Source organism: Sinocyclocheilus grahami, unplaced genomic scaffold (genome assembly GCF_001515645.1).
Source record: "Sinocyclocheilus grahami isolate Dianchi unplaced genomic scaffold, SAMN03320097.WGS_v1.1 scaffold30.1, whole genome shotgun sequence".
Taxonomy (NCBI): Eukaryota; Metazoa; Chordata; class Actinopteri; order Cypriniformes; family Cyprinidae; genus Sinocyclocheilus; species Sinocyclocheilus grahami.
Window position 1 is genome coordinate 741,862 of NW_015505209.1, and position 27,189 is coordinate 769,050.

At 36.4% G+C, this 27,189-nt stretch overlaps 1 protein-coding gene across 3 annotated transcripts in view; it reads right to left on the reverse strand.

The window, feature by feature from the left end:
- Positions 1-27,189, reverse strand: part of LOC107572205 (neuron navigator 2-like) — a 75,764-nt gene that overhangs the window by 22,060 nt on the left and 26,515 nt on the right. For all 3 annotated transcript variants that reach the window (XM_016258645.1, XM_016258639.1, XM_016258631.1), the window contains 2 exons: positions 24,038-24,160; positions 2,599-2,728 (listed from right to left, as the gene is read on the reverse strand). In XM_016258645.1, coding sequence (XP_016114131.1) covers positions 2,599-2,728; positions 24,038-24,160 — 253 coding nt within the window. The remainder of the gene's footprint in view (positions 1-2,598; positions 2,729-24,037; positions 24,161-27,189) is intronic.

Genomic DNA, 27,189 nt, shown 5'->3' on the forward strand with positions numbered 1-27,189 from the left:
TCCAGGGGGCCACAAGGGGGTGCCAGAGTGTCTGTGGGGGGAATTTTTTTTAGGGCTGTCAAAGTTAATTTGTACTTCGGATATGAAATATAGATAAATAAAATATGTTTAACATAGCGATTTTAATAATAATCCTATATTATATTAAATTATATTAGGAGTTCATTCCGCTTTCTAAAAACTAGTCAGAAATGATTAGATTAATTTAATTTATTTTATTCTATTGGTAGCACTAGTTTTAACTGTTAAAAAAAATTAGCATTTTGCGTAAAAAGGGAAAATATTTTTTTCAGTTATTTTTTAACAAAGGGGGTGCCAGATGGTTTGTGAGCAGAGTATAAATGAGTTGTTACATAAATATAAAAATATAAATACTGTATATTACATAAATATATGTCTGCCTTTAAATTTAAGAGTCATCATATTTGCATAAAAAAATTAAACTAAAGGACTCTGGACTGATATGCACAAATATATTATATAATGTCTTTAATGACTGAGAATATTATCACCGACAGCTAACTTGCAACTCATTTATTAAGCGACACCATCAACAGCCATCATAAAATCTGATCATGTGACCAAAGAGCCAACTCGTCCATTACATGACCTTGTAATGTATGTATCCAAGATGACATCACCCCCTTTTAGAAAGCTGTTGTTCAGCTGCTACTGAAAATCCTCATGAAAATTATTGCCAGGGAAAGAATGTTAATAGCCTCCAGTTGTTATCAGGCCAATTCCAAAACATTGTTATCTCAACGACGATACAATAAATCCTTCCTCCACTCCAGCCCGAAGAATGAGGGGAGACTATATAGGGAAAAAGTACAAGGGTGTAGAAGTGAAAGGTGGCAGATATTTGGCTTCGGATGCACTTTTGGGTCATGGCTCTAATCTCTTTGAATTTGAAATCTTGCTTATGGCTATTAGAGTTGAAAAAGATCTTTGTTACTTGAAACAAAACAAATGTTAACTGAATAAAATTAAATAAAAAAAATTACTTTAACTTATTTCAGCTAGTAGCCAAAGCAAAAATTTTTGCATCTGCGGAGATAAATATGGCAGACTGAAGATGAATAAGGTCATGGATTTCACTACGTAACACCAATGCACAAACCAATAAGCCATAGGTGTGGATAAAGTTACTGGCACACAACTCAGTGTGCCACGTCTGGATTTAAAGTGCTCATCTTGTTAGAACAGGCGAGACAGACGCTGTGTCTTTGCTTCACTGTACTGATCCATTTGCTCAGCATATGTTAACCTGCTTTGAGCTTGTAAAGATGATCAATCACCGGGGCAGAGTTGAGTCAGTCCGCTGACTCACACTCACAAAGACTGCACAGGCCAGTTCTCATAAGGGCCCACCAATGTTTCATTGACTCAAAAGGGACAATGAAGCAACAGAACTGCTCCCAAAGCAGTTCTGTAAACGTGCAGGCCTGTTTTTGATTGCATATAATGATAACCATAGACCAATGAATCAAATTAAGTGACTTTTTAACAGTTCAGTGAGATAATTATAAGGCTACTACATTTCCCTGTATATCTTTACATGGGTGTTTCTTCAAAATCAGGCACTTTTATGCCTCAAAGCCTTGATTTTTATTAAAATGAACATTTCAGATAAATATAGACTTTTTATATAAAGGTCTAAAAAGGTTTACAATGCATATATAATTTGTGTTTACCAACAAGTACTAAATTTACCAATATTTTCTGAAAATTTCAATGAATTAAACGAAAATAGTACATGTAAAATAAATGTAAATATATATTTAAAAATCATAAAGTTTTTTTTTTTTATATATATATATATTATATATACACATATACGCATCTCATTTATTAATGAAAAAATTAACAAATTTCAACTTTTTATTTAAAGGGATAGTCTGAAATAAAGTCATATAGACCTGGGATGACTTGAGGGTGAGCAAATCATGGGGTAATTTCATTTAAAAAATCATTTTTGAGTGAACTATACCTTTAAAGGTCATATTAAAACTTTTTATAAGCCTTTACCATTTATACTGACAACTAAAGAGATTTTATATTAAAATAATATTAAAAAGATTTCTATTGTTTTAACACTGTCCCAGATTTAAAGTCTTTGCACACTGAGTCCGAAATTCTCGTCCGAAATTTTCGCACGTTAAAAAATAAATACGACCTCACATTGTGCCAATCACGTTTTACACACTGCCTCCGAAACTTTTGTCCGTCATTAAAAAAATTCGGACCAGGTTTGATTTACTGCGTTTTCGCATCTGTAGAGAGCATTGTGATAGGAAAGGATGATGAATACAATAAAAACGAGAGAAAAAGAACGCATACGAAAATTTCGGACTCAGTGTGCAAGGACCTTTAGAATTTCAATCTTAACACATGAAAATCCATCATAAAAATATAAATGATTACCATTTAAAAAAAATTACAGACAATCAAATAAAATAATAAAACCATTTTAATTTATTTTGCGAAAATAATTTCTATAAATGAAAACGGAATTATGTTTTGAAGTTGTTTCTCATGTGAACTTCTGCAGATGTTTCTGATTCTGTAGACCATGAGGCTCTGGTTTCAATGACTGACCTGTTCATCCACGTCTCTGTGTGGGACAGATGGGGTGTTGACGTAGGAGCTAAGGGACAAGCTGGTGTTGAGGTCATCTGTGTCCAAGGTGTCACTGATCCCGCTGCTGACTGAGCTGCTGTCGTCCCAACTAAGAACAAATCGAAAAGTTAGAGGAACAGTCATTTCTCTACATTTCTGAGGGACAAGATATCAATAAAGTGAAAAGAGCACTGCAAGAGATAAAATAGAATTCATGGATGCGTCCTGTTCAGCGTAATATGGAAAATGCAGAGTTAAAGAGTAGGAATGGAAGGAAAGGTAAGCAGAAAACAGCATCTGTGGAGAGTCATAAAGTCTGCACGGGGTCAGTCTGAGCATAAAAACCTGCATTCCCATCATGCTTGAAACATTAGGCGTGTCTCTCTGCTCCTCAAAACTTGTTTTAATTAGCTCTGCGCCTCAAATTCTGAATGCGCTCTGGTTGCTTTCCCCTATTTCCTACAGTGTTCCTGTCTGACGAAATCCATTAGGATGCTCAGCAGGGCTCAACAAAAATCATATGGGCCAAAGACACTACTGGTTAAAGGAAAAACACAGTTGTGAGATTGAGTTGTGTGATTGTACATTTGATTGTCAAATCATAAAATCTTACACTAAATAAAGTAAATTAGCTATTTTAGCTCAAATCAGTGGAAGGCTTCTTTTTTTTTCTCAGACAATTGGACAATAACACAATTAACAGTTTTGCAATTTTAGCCTAGATATGACTAAAATGCTTGCTTATTTATTTATTTATGTATTTATTTATTTAACAAAATCTGACAATAACAGAATCAGTTTCTGCTACTTCGTCAAATAAATGTATTTATTTGTTTGCCAATAACAGAATTATTTTGTTGAATTATCGAATTGAATTACTGTTTTTATTTTAATTTATATATTTAATTTATTTATTTTTACAGTAACAAAATCTATCTATCTATCTATCTATCTATCTAGATAGATAGCCTGATCTAAAATCAGGCTAAAAAACACTTTCAGGCGTATTTTTTAATATATAGGTATATTATATTTTTAATCCTATTCAAATTCAAAAGTTATGGCTGAACTATTTTATATATTTCTAATGTTATTTATTTATTTATTTGAAATGTGTCTTTTTTAACAGTCACACATTTTTCTACTTTAGCTAATGTTCTAAAATTCCTAGAATAACTATTTACTTTATTTGAAACTAATAGAAACAACAATTGTGCTACTTAAGATGAAATAAGGCTTTTTTTAAATCAAGGTTGACAAAATCAAGCTAAAAATTATAAGCCTTAAAAAGATCTGAAAGACAGAGAAAATGATATTTGCTGAAATGAATGTATTGGGGGTGTGTAAACAGGAAGTCCCTCCATGCTAGTTATTAAATCCAAACACAGACTGCCCGAACTCCCACAAGCCACCAGTTTAGGCCACTCCAGCCTCGAGCGATGCTAAGAGAACTAGCTTAAGCAACTCTGTGTGGCAACAAAACGTCTTGTCAACACCTAAGATACCACCTAATCCTCCTCATTTCTCAGGATCATTCAGGCAAACAAACCAGCCCATAAGCTCATTCACGGGCAGTCATGAATCAAGAGAGGCTTGTGTTCAAACATCCACCGCAGTCCTGACGTCCTGTGAATCGGCTGAATAGATACTTGTTTTGATATGAACAAAGTCCCCATAGCTCACATCTGTCATTACCGACTCGACATAACTGGCATGGAAGGACGTCTGTGGTTCCTGTTTTAATGAGCTGTGAGAAAGTTGGTCCCATTGGGGCTATTTGTCATTAAAAGCTCTCACACTCACTGTGCTAATGTGCTTGTCTGCTTGAACGTCTCTGCTTAAATGATCTGCTTCATTCATCATTTGCCACATGCTGTCAGATGCTATAGATGGCGAATGCAAACAAATACCAAAAAAGCCCCCAAAAGTGAAATGGAAAAAAATAGACATGAATGAGTCACTTCTTCCTTTTTAAAGACGCCATGAAATCCATTTAAATGCATTCAGTCTTACTGAAAAGTTCCAGCTAAAAGTTGACAAAAAATAAACTTTAATCAGATATACACTTTAAAAAAGCCTGTGCCATCCAAGGAAATGCATAAAAAAAATTAAAATAAAATAAAAAAAAAACTTTAATCAGATATACACTTTTAAAAAGCCTGTGCCATCCAAGGAAATGCATAAAAAAAATAAAAAAATAAAAATAAAAATAAAAACTTTAATCAGATATACACTTTCAAAAAGCCTGTGCCATCCAAGGAAATGCATAACATTTAATAAAATAAAATATAATATATAAAAAATAAAATAATAAAAAAACTTTAATCAGATATACACTTTTAAAAAGTCTTTGCTATCCAAGTAAATGCATAAAATACATGCATGTGTACATTATCCCACAGTTTCACAGAAAAGGCTTAAGCCTAGTCCCAGACTAAAGTGTAAGTCTGAGCTGTTTCAACTGAAAGAAACTAGCACTGACTGACTGAATATATAATTTTCATTGTTTTGTCTCAAGACGCACATCAGTAATGTTTATTTTTTAAGGCTTGTTTATAAAAATTGCTTAAATGTCTTAATTGAACTATGGTCTAATCCTGGCGTAACCTAAGTCCTGTCTGTAAAGCCAGGCCATAAAGTTATACAACAAGTAAAACTTTATGAATTAATTCTTTAAATGTTATGTTGAATAAATGTGGTCAGCCCAACCAACTCCTTTAGTCAAATTTTTTAAGTTACACAACAGAACAGTCCAACATATTATTTTCTTGTTGACTAGCATGTCAACCTCTCTGATCTTCACAACTACAAAACAAAGTTCTGAACAGCCACACAATACTTCATACATGAAAGCGAGAGAAGCAGAGGGTGTAGGTGGCAGAGAGGGTAGAGGTGGGTCAGAAAGTGGTACTTTTATACACGTTCAAAGAATTCATCGCTCTGTTTCTTTCTTTCCAATATAATCCAAAGACATTCCTCTTGCTTTGCCCAAGTGCAAACCAGCCCAAAATAGAAGGGGAGTGTGCAATATATTGGTTCCGAAAGAGGCACGGAATACAAACAAAGGAATGTTTTAAATATTTTGGGTGAATTAGGCCTAAAAGCACAAAACAGAGTTAAAAATGGAAGAATAATTGAAGAACTACTTAGAGTATCTACAACCATCCAGATGAAAACAGTATGGCTCATCTGTCATAGCTCATGCTTTCTCAATTAAAATGAGACAAAAATTTGATCTGGCTTCATTGCAAATCTGAGCACAATCATTGAGATCTCTTTAAAAACTGTACAGGTGAGATTTTTTGAGACATATGTGAGATCAGTACATCAAGCCAAAGGAAAAATCCACAATAAACTCTTATTGTGGATCTTTCCTTTTGTAGTCCATCCACCTCATGTGTTAATTACCAGGTCTTCTGTAGCTAATGCATTAGCCGTTCTGAATGATTTGTTCACAACTGAATCAGTTCTTGAGTTCAAACCACAGCTTTCTAGAGATAGAGATTATATGTGAATAACAACGTAAAGGGATAGTTCACCCAAAAATGAAAATTACCCCATGATTTACGCACCCTCAAGCCATCCTAGGTGTAAATGACTTTCTTCTTTCAGACGATTACAATTTGAGTTATATCGACAAATGTCCTGGTTCTCCCAACTTTATAATGACAGCGAATGGGTGTTGAGGTTTCGAAGCCCAAAAAAGTACATCCATCCATCATAAAAAGTACTCCACACAGGGGGTTAAAAAGGCCTTGAAACTATGTGTTTGTGTAAGAAAAAGATGTAGGCATAGCATAAGCTCTGGTAAGAATATGCTAGTCTCTTGAGAACCAAGTTTTGTTTACAGCAAAGGAAAACCAATCTCCTCTTGGCTTATATCGAAATCTTTTCTCAATTTTTTCTTTACAAATCCTCGTTTTGTACTTCTATTTCGAAACCTGTGTTTTGTTTTGCTCTCTCATCTGCATTTCCGCGTTCATCACTTCTCACCGGAGCTTACACTACGCCTACATCCTACATCAGGGTTGTCCAATCCTGCTCCTGGAGGGCCACTGTCCTGTAGAGTTTTGCTCAAACACCAATAAAACACACCTTAAACAGCAAATCAAGGTCTTACTAGGCATACTAGAAACATCCAGGCAGGTGTGTTGAGGCAAGGTAGAGGTAAAGTCTGCAGGACAGTGGCCCTCCAGGACCAAGTTTGGGCACCCCTGTCCTACATCATCTGCTGGAACGCTACTCTCTCATGAACGTGCATTCCACAGTTACCGGAGGCAAGAGATTACAGTTTATAAAGTTTTAAATATGGATATTTTTCTTACACAAAGCATCGATTCGCTTCAGAAGGCCTTTATTAACCCCCCGGAGCCATGTGGAATACTTTTTATAATGGATACATGCACTTTATTGGACTTCAAAATCTCAACACCCATTCATTGCCATTATAAAGCCTGGAAGAGGCTGGACATTTTTTTTAAATATAACTCTTGATTGTATCTGAAAAAATAAAGTCATATAGGCTACACCTAGAATTTCTTGAGGGTGAGTAAATGATGGGGTAATTTTACTATCTACTATAAGTTATTAAATAGCATTAGAAGACTTGGAATATAGCACATGGGTTATGTGGACTACTTTTATGATTCTTTAGGATACTTTTAAGGTGGTTTTGTGGCCATTTTGGTCATCTTCTTTTTGATATCTTCAGTCAGCATTCATTGTCATTGCATTGAAAAGTGTGAAATCTCTCATTACAAGCTTCACAAATGAAAAAGTAATTCAGGTTTAAAATAACATGAAGGTGAATAAACAATGACAAAATGTTATGTTTTAGGTCAATCTATTTCAACAAAAGCCTTCAGTTGTGAAGACTCCCATTGCAGTCTAGGTAGAACAATTAAAGAGGCAAATCATACAGTCAAATCTCCATATAAACAGACACCCGTCTGAGATGCTTTGAAAAACGGTAGAAACGCTCTGTCTCACCTGCTTTCCACAATCTCTCACCACCATCAACAGCATTCACTAATACTTTTAAGCTAATATTATGAATCAGCAAATGAATTACCAGTGACAGAAGACACAGGTCTGACAAAACCAAACACACCGTCCCAAAACAACCTGTCACCTACCCCGCCGTAGTCAAACACATGCATGCAGAAACAGTGGCCCTTCCCCCGTCTGGGACATTAGATTAGTGTCAAGCCCCAAAGAAGTAAAAGCATATAGGGGGGTTGATCCACAGGGCAGGAAATTGTTTCTTTTTCTAAAGACCTGTTATTAGAAGAGCAGCGTGGAGTTGCGAGCTACAGCTCGACTGCACACACTGCCCCGTCCTGTTTGCTTTGGGTGGCCTATCAATTAGTTCTGCAAGGATACCCATCTCTACAGCAACCCCAGCCCTGTTGCCAGGCATTGAGGAAGATCAGGAAAGGTACTTTAACCAGGAACAGCAAGAAATAAAGTGCATGGGTCATTGACAAGCTTGTTGCTTTGAGAAAAATGTTTGTGCTGCGAGGTGACTATGGTTTTAAAAGTTGGGAAATTACACTACTGTTCAAAAGTTTGGGGTTAGTAGGATTTTTTTATATTTTTTTAAAAGAAGTATCTTATGCTCACAACGGCTGCATTTATTTAATCGAAAATACAGCAAAAACAGTAATAATATAAAATATGATTACAATTTAAAATAGCTGTATTTTATTTGAATATATTTTAAAATGTAGATTATTCCTTTAATAGCAAAGCTGAATTTTCAACAGCCATTACAACAGTTTTCAGTGTCACATGATCCTTTAGAAATCAGACTAATATACTGATTTGCTCAAGAAACATTTCTTATAATTGTCAATGTTGAAAACAGTTGTCCTGCTTAAACCGTAATACATTATTTTTTCATGATTATTTGCTGAATAGAAAGTTCAAATTAATAGTATTTATTTGAAAGAGAAATGTCTGTAACATTACAAATGTAATAATGTAAATGTCCTGTTGCCAGGCTGTCACTTTTTCAATTTAATGCATCCTTGCTGAATAAAAGGATTTTTTTTTTTTTTTTTTCTTACTGACCTCAAACGTTTGAACGGTAGTGTATTCAAATAAGTAATACAAACAAAGCTGTGACAGTGCGCTACAGTTTGAGCTTATCAATAGCAAAGAGCAAGGAAGATGTTTCTTGACACACATGTACCAAAACTGAGAACAAACACAGTCCTCAGCTTTCATAGACTGTTATAAAAGTAGATAAAGTGCTTAAATTGTGGCTCAAATGGTCAAAGGCATAATTTTTGAGTATACTGTATAAATTTAAGAAAGCTGACAATCCCTATCTTAGACATTTACTCTAAAAATCCAGTCCTTAATCAATGTATCCTTTGTTTTTTTCAATAAAATAAATGTACATGAGGAAAAAAAAGCTGCAAGATATTAACAATTCAGTTTCACTTGTTTAATCATTATATACATGTTTCATTTTTTTTTTATATTTTGTATATAATAAAAATGTTTATTTTATTCTAAAACTTAAAAAAAATCAATGTAAGAATAGTAAAGTGGTGTCACCACACACCTTTCTCTTTCACACTCAGGCACTCGCACAAAAACAGTCCCACGTGGCAAAGCAACTTTCCACCTCATAAATCCTCAAACAAAGAAAATTCCTCCTCTCTACCTCAGAGTGTCGGAGCCGGGCTGCAGAATTCCCTGGCAAAAGCTTGATCCCAAGACAGCCAGCGAGAAGCCGCTAAAGTTTGGCTGGGTGGCAGGCAGCTTCATGAGTAAAGCTCCACTGCACTCCTTCCCTTGCTCTGCCTTTCACTGATCTGAGTGAGAGACCGATTCTCCCCAAACACACACACACACACACACGCTCGCACACTCAAACCCAGCAGCCAACCACATGCTAAGGGGAGCGGCTTTACCAACTGAAGGAATAGTAATCTGATCACAAAGCAGTCTTTAAGCCCAGCAGAACTTCAAAAGGAGTCTATAAACTGGTCTCAGAACAGAGCTGGATTAGAAAGAATGTCAAGATGTTAATTAAGCTGAATTATTCATCTGTAATGAGCTAATGCTTAAAAGCAAATTGGGGTTTCAAGTGGTCAAAAAAACTGCTAATATAAAGTGTTTATGGTTCACAGATCAGGAACATTTGATCAAGTGAATTCTCACAAATCAACCTAAAGCATCAACTTTGTGTCAGAAGTTACTCCTTAGTAAAGTTAAAACAAATAAGATAATTGCTAACAAAAAATTTATCTATAAAATGCTATCAACTAATGCATTTTAATGGCCAATGCTGATAGAAATATCTCTAAAGACCATATTATTATATGTGAAAATATGGAACAAAAAACAATGGTATTTAATAAAAAACTGTCTATACAATGTTGTTTTAGACCTCATCGACTTCCATTGTAAAGACAAAAACACTTCTTCAAAATATCATCTTTTATCTCCACATAGGAATGAAAGTTATACAAGTTTGGAACAACATGATGATAGTTATTTTAATATTGTTTAAATAATATAGTACTTACTGTTATTTTGAATGAGCTTTTATTTTTTATTTTCATTAAAATTTTTGCTTAAGTTTTAGTAATTTTGCTATGTGCTTTTGTCATTTTACTTCGTTGTTTTAAGCATTTCTATACAGCTTTAATTTTCATTTTATAAATCTTTATAAGATTTCAGTTTTCAACTCATCTTCTTTTTCCTTCTTATCTATGTTGAAAGGAGTTGTGCTGCTTAATACTTTTATAGAAACTTAATATTTTCTTCTTTGAATATTAGAAAGTTTAAAAGAACAGCATTTATTTGAAATATAATTCTTTATTAACATTATAAACGGTTTGGTGTCTCTTTTGTTTGCTCCTGTATTTACACTGAGATTAAACATAAGTAATATGCTATTTGTATAAAGTGTAAATCGCATGAATAATAGTGGGCAGAGTTACTGTAGAGAAAATAGCTTTTGCAAACAAGGCTGGAGGAGAAAAAGGTGTGTAGAAAAAGTAGTGCAATTCCCACCTCACAAATATGGCAAAAAAATTATTTACATAAGATAAAGATAAATATAGATAGAGATAGAGAAGAGCTTCATTGTAGCTCAAATGGGTCTGTAGTAGCCACCAGGATACTGAAAGCACATGACAATATCTCCATTGTTGTTCTCTTTCCTTCCTGTGTTTTCACTTCTATGTGTTCTTTTGTTGCAAATACACATGCCACACTGAAACAACACAAATACTCTCTTTTTCTCACTTTTTTCTGTCTCTGACTTCCACTCACACAGAATAAACACAGTGACAGCGCATGCTGGTAGACAAAAGCTGTAAATTTTGCACTGAATAATAAAATCTCATATGAAATATCTTCACAAAATAAAAATAAATAAGATCACAACATGGACTATTCATACTATAGTTGTTAAGGTACAAGATATTAATAATTTTAAGCTTCCCTTTTAAAGTAGTAGCTAACCTGTGCGACAGACAGACAGACAGACAGACAGACAGACAGATAGACAGATAGATAGATAATGCATATGCCATACAGTAAACCAGTGATTTATTTTTTTTACTGGTTTATGTAAATGAACCAATCCAAACAAATTAATTCCCTAAAATAAATCTTGATTCAGTAGATGGTATTATTGTCTATCGCTGTAAATTTTTCTGTGACAAATAAATAAATAAATAACCCGTGTTCCGTAGCATTTTTTTACGTTAAGCCACTACTTGTTGAAAAATAAGTTTGTTACTGGAAAAAGCTTTTTCAGGAAAAGTTGTTTTGAAAACAACTTGCTACTGAAAAATGTAGCTAAATGAATATCATTGCTACTTTTAGTAAGTTACTCCCCATCACTGCATACAGAATCCATTTATATGACTAATTCTCCCTCTCTTTCTCTCTCTGTCACACACACGGTAGTATGGGGGGTGGAGGACTCGTGTGTTGATGGATATCCTCCTCCCTCTGTCTTTCAGTGTGTTTCTTTTCTTTTCTCTGTCTCTCCATCTCCTACTTCCTGTTCTCCGGCCACGTTTGCATGTGAATGGGTCACTGGGTGTGATGGCTGTGCTGAGTGATTAAGATCATTGTCTCAAGCATCTAATTAGCACTGTTCAAGGTGCGATTCCTCTCCACAAAAACAATCATTGTCCGTGAGAACACTTTCAGAATCTACCAAGCTGCTAAATTTCTCTCGTTCAAACAATGTCATGCAAACCAGCCAAGACTGATGTTCCCAATTTAAGGAAAAATCCCAAATGGAATTTCATTAATATCTCACTTGATTTTCTAAGACTGACTTAAGATGAGTTTGAGATGTTTTCTGGAAGAAAGATCTCACGTGTCTTCTCAACAACAGATCTCAACAATGTCGCAATATAATTCTAGGAAGGATGATAGAAGAAACAATTTGAGACAAAGTTGAGACCAAATAAAACATAGCTCATATTCTCAGCGTTCTTAGAAATAGTTCACCCAAAATGAAAAATTGCTGAATATGTACTCCCCCTTAAGCTATCCATCCAAGATGTAGATGAGTTAGTTTCTTCGCTGTAGCAAATTTGGAGAAATTTAGCATTATATCAGCGGCTCAGCAATGGATCCACTGCAATGAATGGGTGCCATCAGAATTCCATTGGTAAGTAAGTGAGGTAATGCTAAATTTCACCAAATCTGTTCCGATGAAGAAATAAACTACATCTTGAATGGCCTGGGGGTGATAACATCAGCAAATTTTCATTCTTGAGTGACCTATTCTTTTAAGAAAGAGCAACTTTTCCATAACAATTCCCATTCAATGGTACAGTACCATCCAGAAACTTGTGTCTCCATCGGATGAGAAACCATTGAGCATTGGCTGCCAGTCATGTGTTGTATGTATAGACTGCGGTAAAGGAAGTAGCTGTTTCCTCAGATGTCAGATAAGAGTTCTCTCTTTCTCGTGTCCCATCCATTTAACTGTTTGGAGAGCAGTTCACTCTACTGTGAATGCAAAACCCCCCTCAGAGCCCAGGTTCACCCGTCCTAAACCACAGAGGAAGCAGTTCTCTCTTCATATCGCTTTCTCCATCAATACCAGACATGTCAAGGGCAAATGGACAGATGTCCTTTTGCATCCTTTATTCACACTGAAACAACAAATAAACCCATTTATTTCCCATTTCCAAAACATTTGTTTTGTATTTTCCCAAAAGTTTACGTTTCCAAATGTCTTGCCTCAACACAACAATAAAAAAATAATTGCACGGGTGGCGGCTTAAGCAGCTTAAAAGTGAAGAATGCTTCACATGCTGTCATTGAGCCTGTCCTGAGGGCTTAAGGTGAATGAACCAGACTTGCACTTGTTTTGGCGATGGATGGGGTTAATGACTTAAGCGTAACAGATGACAATAGGCAGAGGTTGTGTCTCCCTTTGTGCTGGAATTCTGCTGGCAGACTTAAATGACTGTCTGGGTTTCATTCACTCATGTTACCAACTTACCAATAATAGCAGCAGGTTTCAATGGCAATTTGCACATGTAAATGTGAAATATTATAAAATTAGGCCTGGCATAACAACGTGTTAATACATGCAGTTAATTGATGTTGCTAGAACATTAACCCTATTTATTTTCTAGATGCATATTATAGATTTTAATATGTTTCAGGTTTAATTTTTAAACATGTTTGACCTCAATTTTTAATCAAAAATGTTACTTGATCCTCCGGTGAAAAAGGATCCCTAACAATCCCTTCTTGTTAGGGATGCTCATTTTAATCAGTTAACTGTTAACCGACAGTAAGAATTTTGACATATTAATACAATCAGTTAAACGGTTTAAAAAGTCATTTTCTCCCCCCGTTATTAATCAAAATATTTTAAAACGTTTGCTGCTTGGTTAAAATACGCTACACGTAGACATTTAAAAAAAGAAAGAAAAAAAAAAAAAAAACACGTTGTGTATAGCCTATAAGACACATTTTATTTCATTCAGAAATAGGCCTAATGCCGACGCGAAATGTTTACAAACATTATATAGGCTATTTTAGTTACCCTCACTCCACAGCAAATCTTTTAAATTTAACAGTAGGCTATTCAGAAAAGAACAAGAATTAAAAATGCAAGAAGCTATGCGACAAGCCAAAACTAATTCATTTAGGTTAAAACGAAACTGAAACCTGTCACGGACCAGGTGTGTGGAGGCAGGCAGGATGACAACAAGGATATTTAATGTAGCAACAACAAGGCAGAGACAGACAGACAGACAGACAGACACACACACACACACACACTCGGGGTAACATTCACAGTAACCGACAACACTAGAATACAAGAGACAGGAACTTACAGATAACGAGGGGCAGACAGGTGAACACAATGAGGGTAATTAACTAATGATTAGACGGGCTAAACCAACACAAGGGGAAGAAACCACAACAAACAGTCCACAGGGGCGTTACATTACTCCCCCTCCCTGAAGGTGCGTCCTCGCACCATAGAAACAGAGAGAGGGGCGGAGGGGGACTAGGAGGAGGACAAGGCAGTGGATGTGAGATGGTGACAGGGGAAGGCAAAGGGCTGGCAGGCAGAGCAGAGAGGTGGAGGTTTCGGCGGAGGATGGACTTCCAGGAGGAGGACGGCTAACAGAGTCCAGGGAGGTGACGATGGAGGCAGGAGCCAGGGAGACGACAGGAGGGAACCAGAGCCATGGAGGAGGGAGGAGCCATGGAGGAGGAATATCCACCGACTCCAGGGGGCTGACCAACGGCGGCGGAGCAGGTGGAGGAGGAGCCCGAGGCAGAGACGGAGAGCCAAAGAGCCAGGGTGATGCAGAGGATCCGGGGGGCCAGGGTGGAGACGAGGGCTCTGGCGACCAAGGCGGAGGCGGAGATCCAGAGATCCGCGGTGGAGCCGGAGCGACTGAGGACCAAGGTGGAGCTGACGGGAGGAAGGAGCCCAACGGAGCCGGTAGGACAGAGCGACGAGGCGCAGCCAGAGGAGAGGAGTTCAGAGGCGATGGCGGGTCGACACCCGACCAAGGCAGAGCGACGAGGGAGCATGGTGGAGCTGATGGATCGATGGGTGACGGTGGAGGCGAGGGAGCTAGGAGCCGAGGTGGAGCCACTGGGTTAATTGCAAAGATATTATATAATTGCAAAGATATTATTTAAACTGAACTGAGCTGGATGTTGACATCACTGAATTCAATGATGAACTGTCTTTAACTGAAAAATGAGTGTTTACTATTGTCATTTTGCATTATTGACACTATTTTCCTAATTAATGCTGTTCAGTTGCTTTGTCACAATCTGTATTGTTAAAAGCGCTATATAAATAAAGGTGACTTGACTTGACTTGACCGAGGCAGAGTCCGGGCCTCGGAGGCTGGAGGCGGAGTTGAGGGAGACTCCGACCATGGTGACGCTGGAGGAGGCGGGGGGAGCATTTTTGAGGAGCGGGCACTGGAGAGAGCTCCTGGGCTGGAGCCCTTCCTGGGCTGGATTGGGGATCAGGAGCCCTTCCTGGGCTGAACGAAACATCAGGAGCCCTTCCTGGGCTGGACTGGGGATCAGGAGCCCTTCCTGGGCTGAACGAAACATCAGGAGCCCTTCCTGGGCTGGACTGGGGATCAGGAGCCCTTCCTGGGCTGAACGAAACATCAGGAGCCCTTCAAACCAACACAAGGGGAAGAAACCACAACAAACAGTCCACAGGGGCGTTACAAAACCAACGTTGGGTCTCTCATTCGACACAAATCCAAATGTTTCCGTATTCGCGATTTAGCTATTTGAATGCCAAATATTATTTATGAAAAAACAGTTTTGTAGCCTACTTCACTCGTGTTCCAGTGTCCACGTAAAACAAAATGTGGGCTCAGATTTTACTACATATTTAAACTGAGCAGTGTGTTTTTTCCATATGTTTGACTGACTGTATTTTATTATGATAATGAACAGGCTGCATTGTCAAGTTAGCAATGCTCAACTGTGTGCGCGTGCGGCGCCGGTGCAATCACTTGAATTTTTTCCTCCTAACAATGGAAACAACTACTCCTTCAAGTCATAGAGATAATCGAAACTGTAAAATGTTTACTTTTATTTGTGTACATTCACAATAAAAACAAATCTTTGTGCTTTTATAAAATAAAGAAAAATAAGATGCCGCTTTCTGCCGTCTTGGTTTCCTTTCTCGCATGCACCACAAAAATGCATGAACCGAAACTCTGCATACTAGACTAGCCTACTTGTTATACAGTTTTTTTCTTTCAATTTGTTTATTTATTATTTAAGTAAAATATATTTCTCGTATAGGCCTATTTATTTGTTATATAGCCTAGCTTGTTTTCTCAGCTCGCAGAAGCGCTGCAGGTGCGCGATGTGATGCGACCATGTAAATCTTCATGTTCTGTTTTTTGCTGCTTTTTGCGCATGTAAAATGAATCTCTGGAAAACAAATGTTAGTACTTTTAATGGGTCACAGACACTTATCCTTTCTAATTTAATTCAATTAAATTTTTAAATAATCTAGTCGGTTAACGGTTAATAATCGGTTAACTAGCGTCAGTTGTCAGTTAGGAGAAATAACCGAAATGAACATCCCTACTTATTGTGATGTACACAGCTCTTCTCCAGTCATTTAGTCCATTTAACCCTCACTTCTGCAAGCTCACGATCATCTATCTCTACTCTTAAGTGCAATGCATGTCGCAAAATCAAATCCACTACTGATGGATAGAACCAATTCCCTGCCCTACATTATTTCTTTTTCGATAATCTGTTAGACTTGGATGTACATCACAATATAGAAGAAAAATTATCTGTTGCTACTTCTGTTTTATTGCAACTTTTAGATGTTATTTATTTTGATTTGACCCAAAGTAAAAAAAATAAAAAATAAAAAATAAAAACTATAGTAATATTATTAATCAAAATAAAAATGTAACTTTGATTGATTAAAAAGCCATAACAAAAACAAAAAACAAAACTCTGCAAAACAAAATAAAAGTCACAACAACAAAAACAAACAAACACAAAAAAAAATAAAAAAAATAAAATTCTAATCTTATATAACAAACAGCTAGATAAAAAGCTATTTGTAAATAGTTAACACTTGATCAGAAATTTTCAAGACCAGCCAAAACGCATTGTAGATTTAGTTACTGGACACACAACTATAAATGCACAGAAACAAATACAAAAACAATTCAGCTGTCATCCCCAATAGCACACTTACTTCACTGCCTAAGCCTTAGCCCAGTCTGTGTTCAGTCTTGCCCTCTCGTCATCCATTTGTATCTGCACTATACAGTTACAGCTGATCATAGGGACACATATCAGATCCCTGAGAACCAGACACACCAGCACTATCAAAGATCCTAATCAGTCTCAGCCATAACACTACCGCCACTGTGCTCCTACTGCCGAGTCTGCGTGCGTGGCGAGGGGCCAGGGGTGCGAGAGAAGCGTGAAAGTGGAGAGAGTTTTTTTTTCAGCCGTCCCATGCACTTAATGACTGTACCTGCTGGGCTATCATGAATGATAATGCTTGTTGGCAAAAAGGCAAGTTGTCAGCTCATCTCTCCTGTTCTGTCTTTCTCCTGATGGAGAGCACATTTGTGTAGGCTGAGGGTCTTATAATCCTACAGACTTCCAGTCACATAGGGATAAATATGAATTTATCAGCAGCCAAACAACACTGGCGGGCACTGACAAAACACAAAATTGCTTTCTAAAGAAATATTAGCACAAGACAATTATTTTGACACCTAAAAACAATGAGAGGAAAAGAAAAGTAGCACATTCAATTCAATGTAAAACGCTTTTGGAAAAATATTCTAGGTTGCAATGCAAGTCATAAATCAAACCTTGCTTAAAGGGGACATATCATTTTCATTGCTCTTATGTAAGACATACTCACACACAAAGCTCCCTCCTCAGTACATCTTAGCTACAAAAATCTCATTCAGAAACCATAATGGTATTGTTTAGGCTGGGTGATGTACTGAATATTCGCAATATATATTTGCGATGACTTTAATTTGCAATATACTGAATAGGTGCAAAACAATTCAGATGAGTTAACTAATTCGGCAAAATTACTTTCTTTGAATCAGTTCAAACGGTTTTTGTCATTACTCAAAAAAGTGTCTGTGTGCCATTTTTCATATTTTAAAATGTTTTTGTAAAAATATTTTAAAACAATAACTATCAATATTGTAAAATAATACCACTTCTGTTAATTATACTGGTCTATAGAATTAAAAAAATATATATATATTCCTCATCTTCATTCAGAGTTTTCTTTTAAACTAGATTTGTTTTTTTACTGTATTTTGCATTGAATATATTAAATGTTTAGAATTTTCTCTGTAAGAATGTTTGGTTGAAATGATCATGGGAAAAAAAGAGATCTGTAAAATAATCCATGTGACATCAGTGGTTCATCCGCAATTATACAAAGCTACGAGAATACTTTTTGTGTGCAAAAGAAAAAAAATAACGACGGACTGATGTCACATGGATTATTTTACAGATCTCCTTGCTATGTTTCTGGACTTTTCAGTTGTGTTGCTGTCTATGCAGGGTCAGACAGCTCTCAGATTCCATCAAAAATATCTTAATTTGTGTTCCGAAGATGAACGAAGGTCTTACGGGTTTGAAACGACATGAGGGTGAGTAATTAATGACCGAATTTTCATTTTTGTGTGAACTAACCCTTTAATGCATATTTAGTATTCAGCTACTTAGCCCACCCTGACAAATTCAAGTATAAAGTACGCTGGAAGACAGAGGTTAGACAATCATAACATAGAGGTTATTTACATATGGAAGTCTTTAAGGTACAGTCATGTAAACTGATCTGACTGAATGCCTCACACTAGAGGTCTACAAGGAGGACCCGAGACCCGAGGACCCGGGACCTGACCCGGGATCCATACGGGTTCGGGGCTACATTTTAAATGGTCAGCTGGGTCCGGGTCGGGTCCCAATCTATTACTTCGGGTCCCGGGTCTGTTTAACATTGTGTGCAATACCCAAGTCGATCGGACTCGGAGAACACCCGGTCGTTGCCAGAGTCAGTCAGCGCTGTGCATGTGTTGTTTTGTAACTTTCAACTTGTAAAATTAGGATGAGAAAAGTGTGAGTCGGTAATTTGAAATAAGGTGGAAAAAAGAAAAAAAAATTATAATATCTAAAATTTTTGCTCAGACACGGCTCAGAGAGCACAGAGATGATAGCAAAGGCACAAGGGAGAAGGCTTCTTACATTAGGTAAGACAAAAAGTTTAATTTTTGCAACTTGTTTATCGACTTGTTAATAGCACTTTGCTGTGGAATATGTGCCGATCGGGTCCAGTTGGGTCTGTGTCTTCCTGGCCGGGTTCAGGTCCATCTTTCAAATAATTGACGGTCCGCATTGGTTCCGGGTAGTACATTTTTGACATTCGTGGTTCTGCACGGGCCCGGGTCCAACTTTCAAAATAATAGACGGGTCCGGGTCGGTTCAGTCTAGCACAATTTTTGGACCCGTGTAGACCTCTACCTCATACCAAAGGCATTCATATGCATTGAAATGAAGGACTGAAACCCACTGACCCACAGATGTGAGAGTGCAATATGGCACATTTCCTCTCTGTGTGGGTGTGGATTTGACCAGGTCTCTGCTTTCAGTTCAGACTTGGTCCCTAAGCCCCTTTCTTCAGGGCGAGACGCCCTGATCACGTTTCAGAGCAGTGTTTGAACTGCCTCAGCCAAATTACACAGTCAAACACAATGTAGCAGTCATCACAGACCTGAAAAACGGACATCCCTCCACCGGCAGGAAACTACATGGGGATTCAGACACCACATACTTGAGACGACTGTCATTTTTGAGGGTGTGTCTGCATTTCTATGCAAAAGAATATAAAAAGGAGGAGGTCCTATTTCCAAAATTTATTTTTACTGCAAAAAAAGTTTGACATGAACATTATGTAGCAGATCAATAAATAGACTTCAGAAGGTATCAGTTATGTGGAAAAAAGCTAAATAATGACAGTTAAATTTATAGTATTAATTTTTGCCTAAATAAATTAAAAATAAAACACAAATTTTGGCATTTTAAAAGTGAATTTTGTAATGAACAGAATGACAATTTTATATTAATTTTGAGATTTGCTAAAGATTAACTTTTTAGTGTTTAAGCTAATTTTAAGTGAGTACTAGATGATGGAAAATGTAATCTAAATGTAAAAATAAGGGTAATGATGATTAAATATCCATGATTGACCAATACATTCAATTACTATACAAAGAATAAAACAATTTTATAAATAAAAATTTTACAATATTTTTATAATTAAAATGACTAAATACCTTTATTTTAATAAAATATAAATAAATAACATTTTTAATAAATAGATTTTTGTATTTATAAAAACACTAATAACCGATATGGTGCCAATAATCTGTGCATCCCTAGTTATACTGTTATAACAGACCAAAATATAAATTATATAAAATGTATTACCTGCAAGACAAATAAATTCCAAGCAAAACAAGACAAAGCTTGATGGTTCATCTGAGACATCAGCTGAAATGAATCACCAGAGAGTTTGGCTTGTGATCTGATCACAGGAGTCTTGACCGAATTTACAGTATACAGCGCAAATTAATCAAAATAATCTTCTACAGCTTCCACACAATTCAACTCCAAAACCAACATGGCTCCCTTCTCGATGGAATTTAAGCAACTCTCAGAAGGATGCATCACTAAAGTTTGCACCGCCTCATCTTTCTTCACCGACCTGAACTTTGTTTTGGCAGATTTGATGACAAAGCAAGTCACAATAACGTGAGCGAAAACACCTAACTCCTTTTTACACCAGCTGCTGTTGGAGAAAGAATCCACAAAATTATACATGACATGAAGCATTTCCAGTAAGAAGGAAGACAGAAAAGGAATTCCCATTGGATTCTCGCCATTCCTGCCCCCCAGCTACATTTCACCAGTGGCGGCTCGTCGGGGGAGGCAGGGGAGGCACAGCCTCCCCATAATTATGAGGTGAAAATGGGAGGAGGACGATTTAATGTTAATAAAATTCACAATTAATTTCAGTTCATGTCTCAGAATGTGTATTTTTTGTTTGTAATTTCACAGTTGTAATATCATAACGTGAAAGCGCCGCTTTTCTATCGCGAATGTGCCGAATCTGCTGATGTAATTGCAACCGCTAGGTTATAGAGATGGGGAGGGGGAGATCAGGGGAGCGCGGAGCTCTCGTGCCTCCGTTGGTAAAAAAAATTTGCCAGTCAGCATCGAGTGTTCACTTTCAGCGCTGAGGAGTGAGAAAAAAAACCTAGCGGGGAGGCTAGCCTCCTTCTGATATCAACCAATCATCACAGAGATGTAAATTACATGATATTAGTTTGAACGACTGCCGCTGCGCTGATAATGTACCAAGTAGCCTACTTATGATGAGTCGTGATATTGAATATTTGATCGCCAACAGATTTACCAAACTGTCATTCAAACAGTATACAAATTTAGCGAAAACAGCCTAAGCTGGATATAAGCTACAGCAGTCGGCTGAATTAAATGGCGCAACATGCAGCTCTCTTTAACACAGACTTTTAAGAAGGGATGGATGTTTGCTTCAAGTGATAGGCCAGGTAAGTGAAATTATATTATTTTGCTGTATGTATGTCGTTTTCTTTACGTTTTCTGACTAAAAGCAACCAAAAAGCCATTTTAAAGTAGTTAAGCAAATAATAATAATCGGCAGGGATCCCAGACCAATACAATTAGTGTGCCTCCTCTATTTTAAAACCCACGAGCCGCCACTGCATTTCACAAGCTCTTAGATCATCCCTCCTTCACCTGTATCAATCTGGGCACTAAGACGATATCTTGACAGGTACTGGGCACAGAATCCTGCAAAAACACCTGGCTGGGATCAAGAAAATGACCTTATTTGGAGAACAGTGGATCTTACAGGGCTTGTCTGTAGGTCATCTGTCTGACTTTCTTTATTTTATGCCAACATTTTGATCGACTGCCATTTTATCTGTGAGATGTTCTGCACTGACTTCATCAAGGACAGGGCAAGTTCAGTCATGAAGAGTCAGACTTTTAATTACAGACTAAGTCTAGTCCACTTTGCAGGACCGGACTGTCAGAGCTCAGTTTTGAAAGCAACATTTAAAGGTATAGTTCACCCAAAAACGACCCTTACACTCATGTCGTTCCAAACCAAGTCTTGGAAAGTGGCCATTAACCAAATCAACCCGCTATTACAAACTTTGATTTGAATCATAAAATTAAAAAATCTGGGAAACATATACATACATAATGTACAAAACAGTGCACTTAGATGGATAGTTCACCCAAAAATGAAAATTACCCCACCCTCACCCTCAAGTCATTCTAGGTGTATATGACTTTCTTCTTTCAGATGAATACAATCGGAGTTATATTAGAAAATGTCCTGGCTCTTCCAAGCTTTATAATGACAGTGAATGGGGTTTAAGATTTTGAGTCCCAAAAGATGCATCCATCCATCATAAACAGTATTCCACACAGCTCTGGTGGGTTAATAAAGGCATTCTGAAGCGAATCTATAAGTTTGTGTAAGAAAAATATTGATATTTAAACTTTATAAACTGTAATGTCTAGTTTCTGTTAACTGTTGCGCGCATGTTCACAAGAGAGTGGTGTTCCAGTGGATGATGTAGGTGTAGTGTAAGCTCCAGTGAGAAGTGACGAATGCGGAAGCTCAGAGGAGAGAGCAAAACAAAACACCGGTCACGAATTAGAAGTATGAAACAAGGATTTGTAAATAAATATGTTGAATGATTTCAATATAAGCCAAGAGGCTTATACGCGTGTACCAATTTGCAGAAGCTAGAGATTAAGGTTTATAAAGTTTTAAATATAGATAATTGTCTTACACAAATGCATTGATTCACTTCAGAAGGCTTTATTAAGCCCCAGAGCTGTGTGGAGTACCTTTTATGATGTATGGATACAGTTTACATATATATATATATGAAGAATTAATTTGCAAAACAGATAATTGTGTATTCCAATTAATCTAAATCACGCTGCAGTTGGGTTATTTTGATTACGTTAAAAAATCACTAAAAAAATACAGCTACCTAACACAATAAAACAATTAAAACATGATAACATAATAAAAACATGATTTTTGAAAAATAGTTATATGTTTTTGCAAATAAACTTCAGATAGATAGATAGATAGATAGATATAAATATTAAATAGTTTGAGAGTGTTGGAATTCTTAATTACGCCATTCACAGTGCTTCATTGAAACTGCTTATTTTGTCTCAATTCTCTGAAGAATCATGGGAAATGTAGTTTTTCACCAGGAATCCCACTGTTAAACATGATTATTTACAAAATAAGTTGAAATGATGTGGATTGATGGCTTTTACAAAAGCATATACTATCGATTAACAACCTCGCAGCTCACAGTAGATCTGTTTTTAACGGTTTATAAGTTATCGCTAAAAATCAGTTCCCTATGGAAAACATTAATAGGATTTTTAATTACAGAACCTGACAACATCGGACCCCACTGACTTTCATTGTATGGCCATTTTTCAAACTTTTTCTTTTGTTTTTTCCAGAATAAAGAAAGTCATACAGGTTTGGAACAACATATAGGCGAGTAAATAATTACATCAATGGGCAGCTTATGATGATCACTAACAAAATCTCTTGCAAATACACTAGGAAAAAGTAAAACTTTGTATTTTTTTCTTGTTTTTGAGGCTTCTTTCAGCTCCAATACTTCCATCAATCATTCCAGCAGCACATTCTTGCAACATCATCTTACCTCCCCACCCACTGCCTTTTCACTTTCATTTCTTAGCCCATTTCTTCCAAATCCTCTCTAATGTATTTGTTTTCTACCTCTACATTTTTAATTTCCTTTTTTCAAGCTGACATTTCAGACATCTTTCTATTCTTAACCAATGAGTCACAGCTCATCAGACATTTTTAATCATAAATATGTCGACCGCTGTCAGCTCAGAGTGTGTTTAGTAAAAACACAGACGGCTTTACATGTTCACAAAGAGTGTTGTTGCGTTTGAGGAGACACAGCGCAAACGGCGAGGGATGTGGGACGTTAAACAGCCTCAGGGCCTGCAGGACGGCACAAAGGCACACCGAACGTGAGAACACATGCATAAAGAACTGAATGTATATCTAAACCGATCCACTAGCTGTTGCCTTTGGCACTGATGAAGACAATGACCACTCTCTTCCTTTGTGAGGAAGCAAAAGCAACTCTGTTGCCCATCTGAAATGCTCAGGTTTGACTACCAAGCAGTCTGTGGCGATCAACATCATCAGAAAAAGAAAAAGAGTCTACAGGGTGAGTTAGTGCAGGTAATGCAAAGGTTAAAGGTTAAGTCCTACCTATCAGTATCATCTTGACTCTTGGGATTAAAGTGGTGAACGGTCCCTCTCACGCTGTTCATTCCATCTGAGACCCGTTTAACCCTACTGGAGTACAGGCTGAGACCTCCGTCCGTCATGTATCTGCAGACACACACATATAAAAAAGCTAGTTCAGCACACAAGATACAAATTGCAGGTCTAATGCAGAGTCTTATCTGTAAATGAAGCATAAACAGGCTGTCTTGTGAAACGCTACAGTTAAATATGTAGCGAGACGCATTAACAAAAGCAAATATTTTACATGATGTTGCCACCATCTGATGATCTATGATCTATACTTGTCCGGCTCCTTTGACGGCATGCTGTGTCTGCACATTCACATTCATAACAAATTAATTCAATTAACTACAAACAGAGGAAAGACAAACGTTTGTCAATTTCTCAAGAAATCAGCTCAAAGGAAAAAACTGTTTTTCTACCTAAGTAGAGAAGTGCGATAATTTTAGAAATTGCCATGGATTGTACAGGAAAGACTTTTTTTTATTTACATACATAACATACATACATATATACAGACACACACAATAATATTTACCCCCAACATATATTGTTTTGGGTCACTTCATAGCATGCCATAAAAATATAGTACATTTTTCATATAAATCTATAAAAAGAAATTAAAAACAAATACATGTATATAACATTTTTATGTTTTAGTATTCATTTAGTCATTTTAGCCTCCAAATATATTGTTTTATTCGCTTCATAACATGTAAAATCCTAAAAGCCAAGATATATCGTTAAACATGTTTACATGCAACATCGTTTACATAGCCCAAAAATATAAATCTTACAAATCCATATAAATATAGCATATTTCTAGAATAAATATATGAATATATGAAAATAAATAAAAGATACACACACACACACACATACAGGTGCATCTCAATAAATTAGAATGTCGTGGAAAAGTTCATTTATTTCAGTAATTCAACTCAAATTGTGAAACTTGTGTATTAAATAAATTCAATGTACACAGACTGAAGTAGTTTAAGTCTTTGGTTCTTTTAATTGTGATGATTTTGGCTCACATTTAACAAAAACCCACCACTTTGGAGCACTTCATGCTTCCTTCTGCAGACCAGCTTTTTAAAGATGCTGATTTCATTTTCCAGCAGGATTTGGCACCTGCCCACACTGCCAAAAGCACCAAAAGTTGGTTAAATGACCATGGTGTGTTGGTGTGCTTGACTGGCCAGCAAACTCACCAGACCTGAACCCCATAGAGAATCTAGGTATTGTCAAGAAAAAAATGAGAAACAAGAGACCAAAAAATGCAGATGAGCTGAAGGCCACTGTCAAAGAAACCTGGGCTTCCATACCACCTTAGCAGTGCCACAAACTGATCACCTCCATGCCACGCCGAATTGAGGCAGTAATTAAAGCAGAAGGAGCCGTTACCAAGTATTGAGTACATGTACAGTAAATTAACATACTTTCCAGAAGGCCAACAATTCACTAAAAATGTTTTTGTGTTGGTCTTATGAAGTATTCTAATTTGTTGAGATAGTGAATTGGTGGGTTTTTGTTAAATGTGAGCCAAAATCATCACAATTAAAAGAACTAAAGACTTAAACTACTTCAGTCTGTGTGCATTGAATTTATTTAATTCAGAGTTTCACAATTTGAGTTGAATTACTGAAATAAATGAAATTTCCATGACATTCTAATTTATTGAGATGCACGTGTGTGTATATATACAATTATGTTTGATAAGAAGTTACAAATGCTACAAGCTAGTTTAAATAAAACCTCAATTCAAAAACTATTTAAACCAAAGCAGCTATAAACTAGACCAAGTGCCTCTTTTAATTTAACACCAACAATACCTTAACCAGCATGCAAGTCAAAATATTCACTCACCTCACCAAAGGTCACAAGCTAGGACTGCGACCATCAAGAAAGTCTGGCTGGTTTCACATGACCGTGTCTGTTGACTCTTAAGGTGTGCGTTTATGTATTTGTGATCTTACTGTAAGTGCTTATCCGGGTTCTGAATATCCCTAAGGACACATTGCACTGAGAAGTGAGGAGAGAGAGAAAATAAGAGCGATTGTGGGTTGGACTGCAGGCAGACGTGGACAGGTGAGCTGTGTGGGACAGTGTGTCTTAACCTGAGGCACTAGGTGGATGGGTGTTTACTCTGTTAAACCGTTTAAGTGGATGTTCTAAACAGGTTCTCAAAAGAGAGTCATTTGCCCACTGGGGACAAGCAATATGAACCAAACACTTATAACTACTGCAGGGGGAGAGCAGCGCTGATAACAGGCTGATCCAATTCCAGATAAGCTTGATGTTTCAGGTTAATATGATTTTTACCATGTAACAGATGCATCTCTTGCACAACAGAACTACAACACAATAATACTGAATAACATCTTGTTGCACTGTTAAAAAAAATATAAAAATAAAGAAAGCCTGAAATTTCAGGTTGCCTGAAATCCCCTAGAAATGTTTATAATAATAATAATAATTATTATTATTTATTTTTATTTATAATAATTTTAATTAATAGAATTAATAATTTTAATTAATACTTTTTTGTGATACAGAAGGCCACATGACGAATTATCATTTACTAATATTATAGAATTCAATGTTATTCTTTATGCAATTTTTTCTGTAAAGAGGTGAATGTCTTTCAAAAAATATTTCATTGAAAGTGAATTCAATGTCCAGGTAAAAATAATATAGATTTTGAACATAAATTATGTGGTAGTAACTATTTCACAATATTTATTATTAGATTTAACAAAAAAAATGACATGTTTTGTCCAGTTAAACTAAATGTTTATATAAGTAAAATAAAAATAATAATATAAGGTAACACTTCCGTTTAATGACCAATTCTTACTATTAACTAGTTGCTTATAATCATGCATATTACTAGCATTTTGACTGTTTATTAGTACTTATAAAGCACATATTAATGCCCTTATCTGCACAACCATATTCTAGATCCCTTATGCATTTGTGTGTGTGTAATTTATACATAAAATTATATAAATTTATATATAATTCTCATATATATACAGTATGTATATGTATATGTATATGTATATATATATATATATATATATATATATATATATATATATATGTGTGTG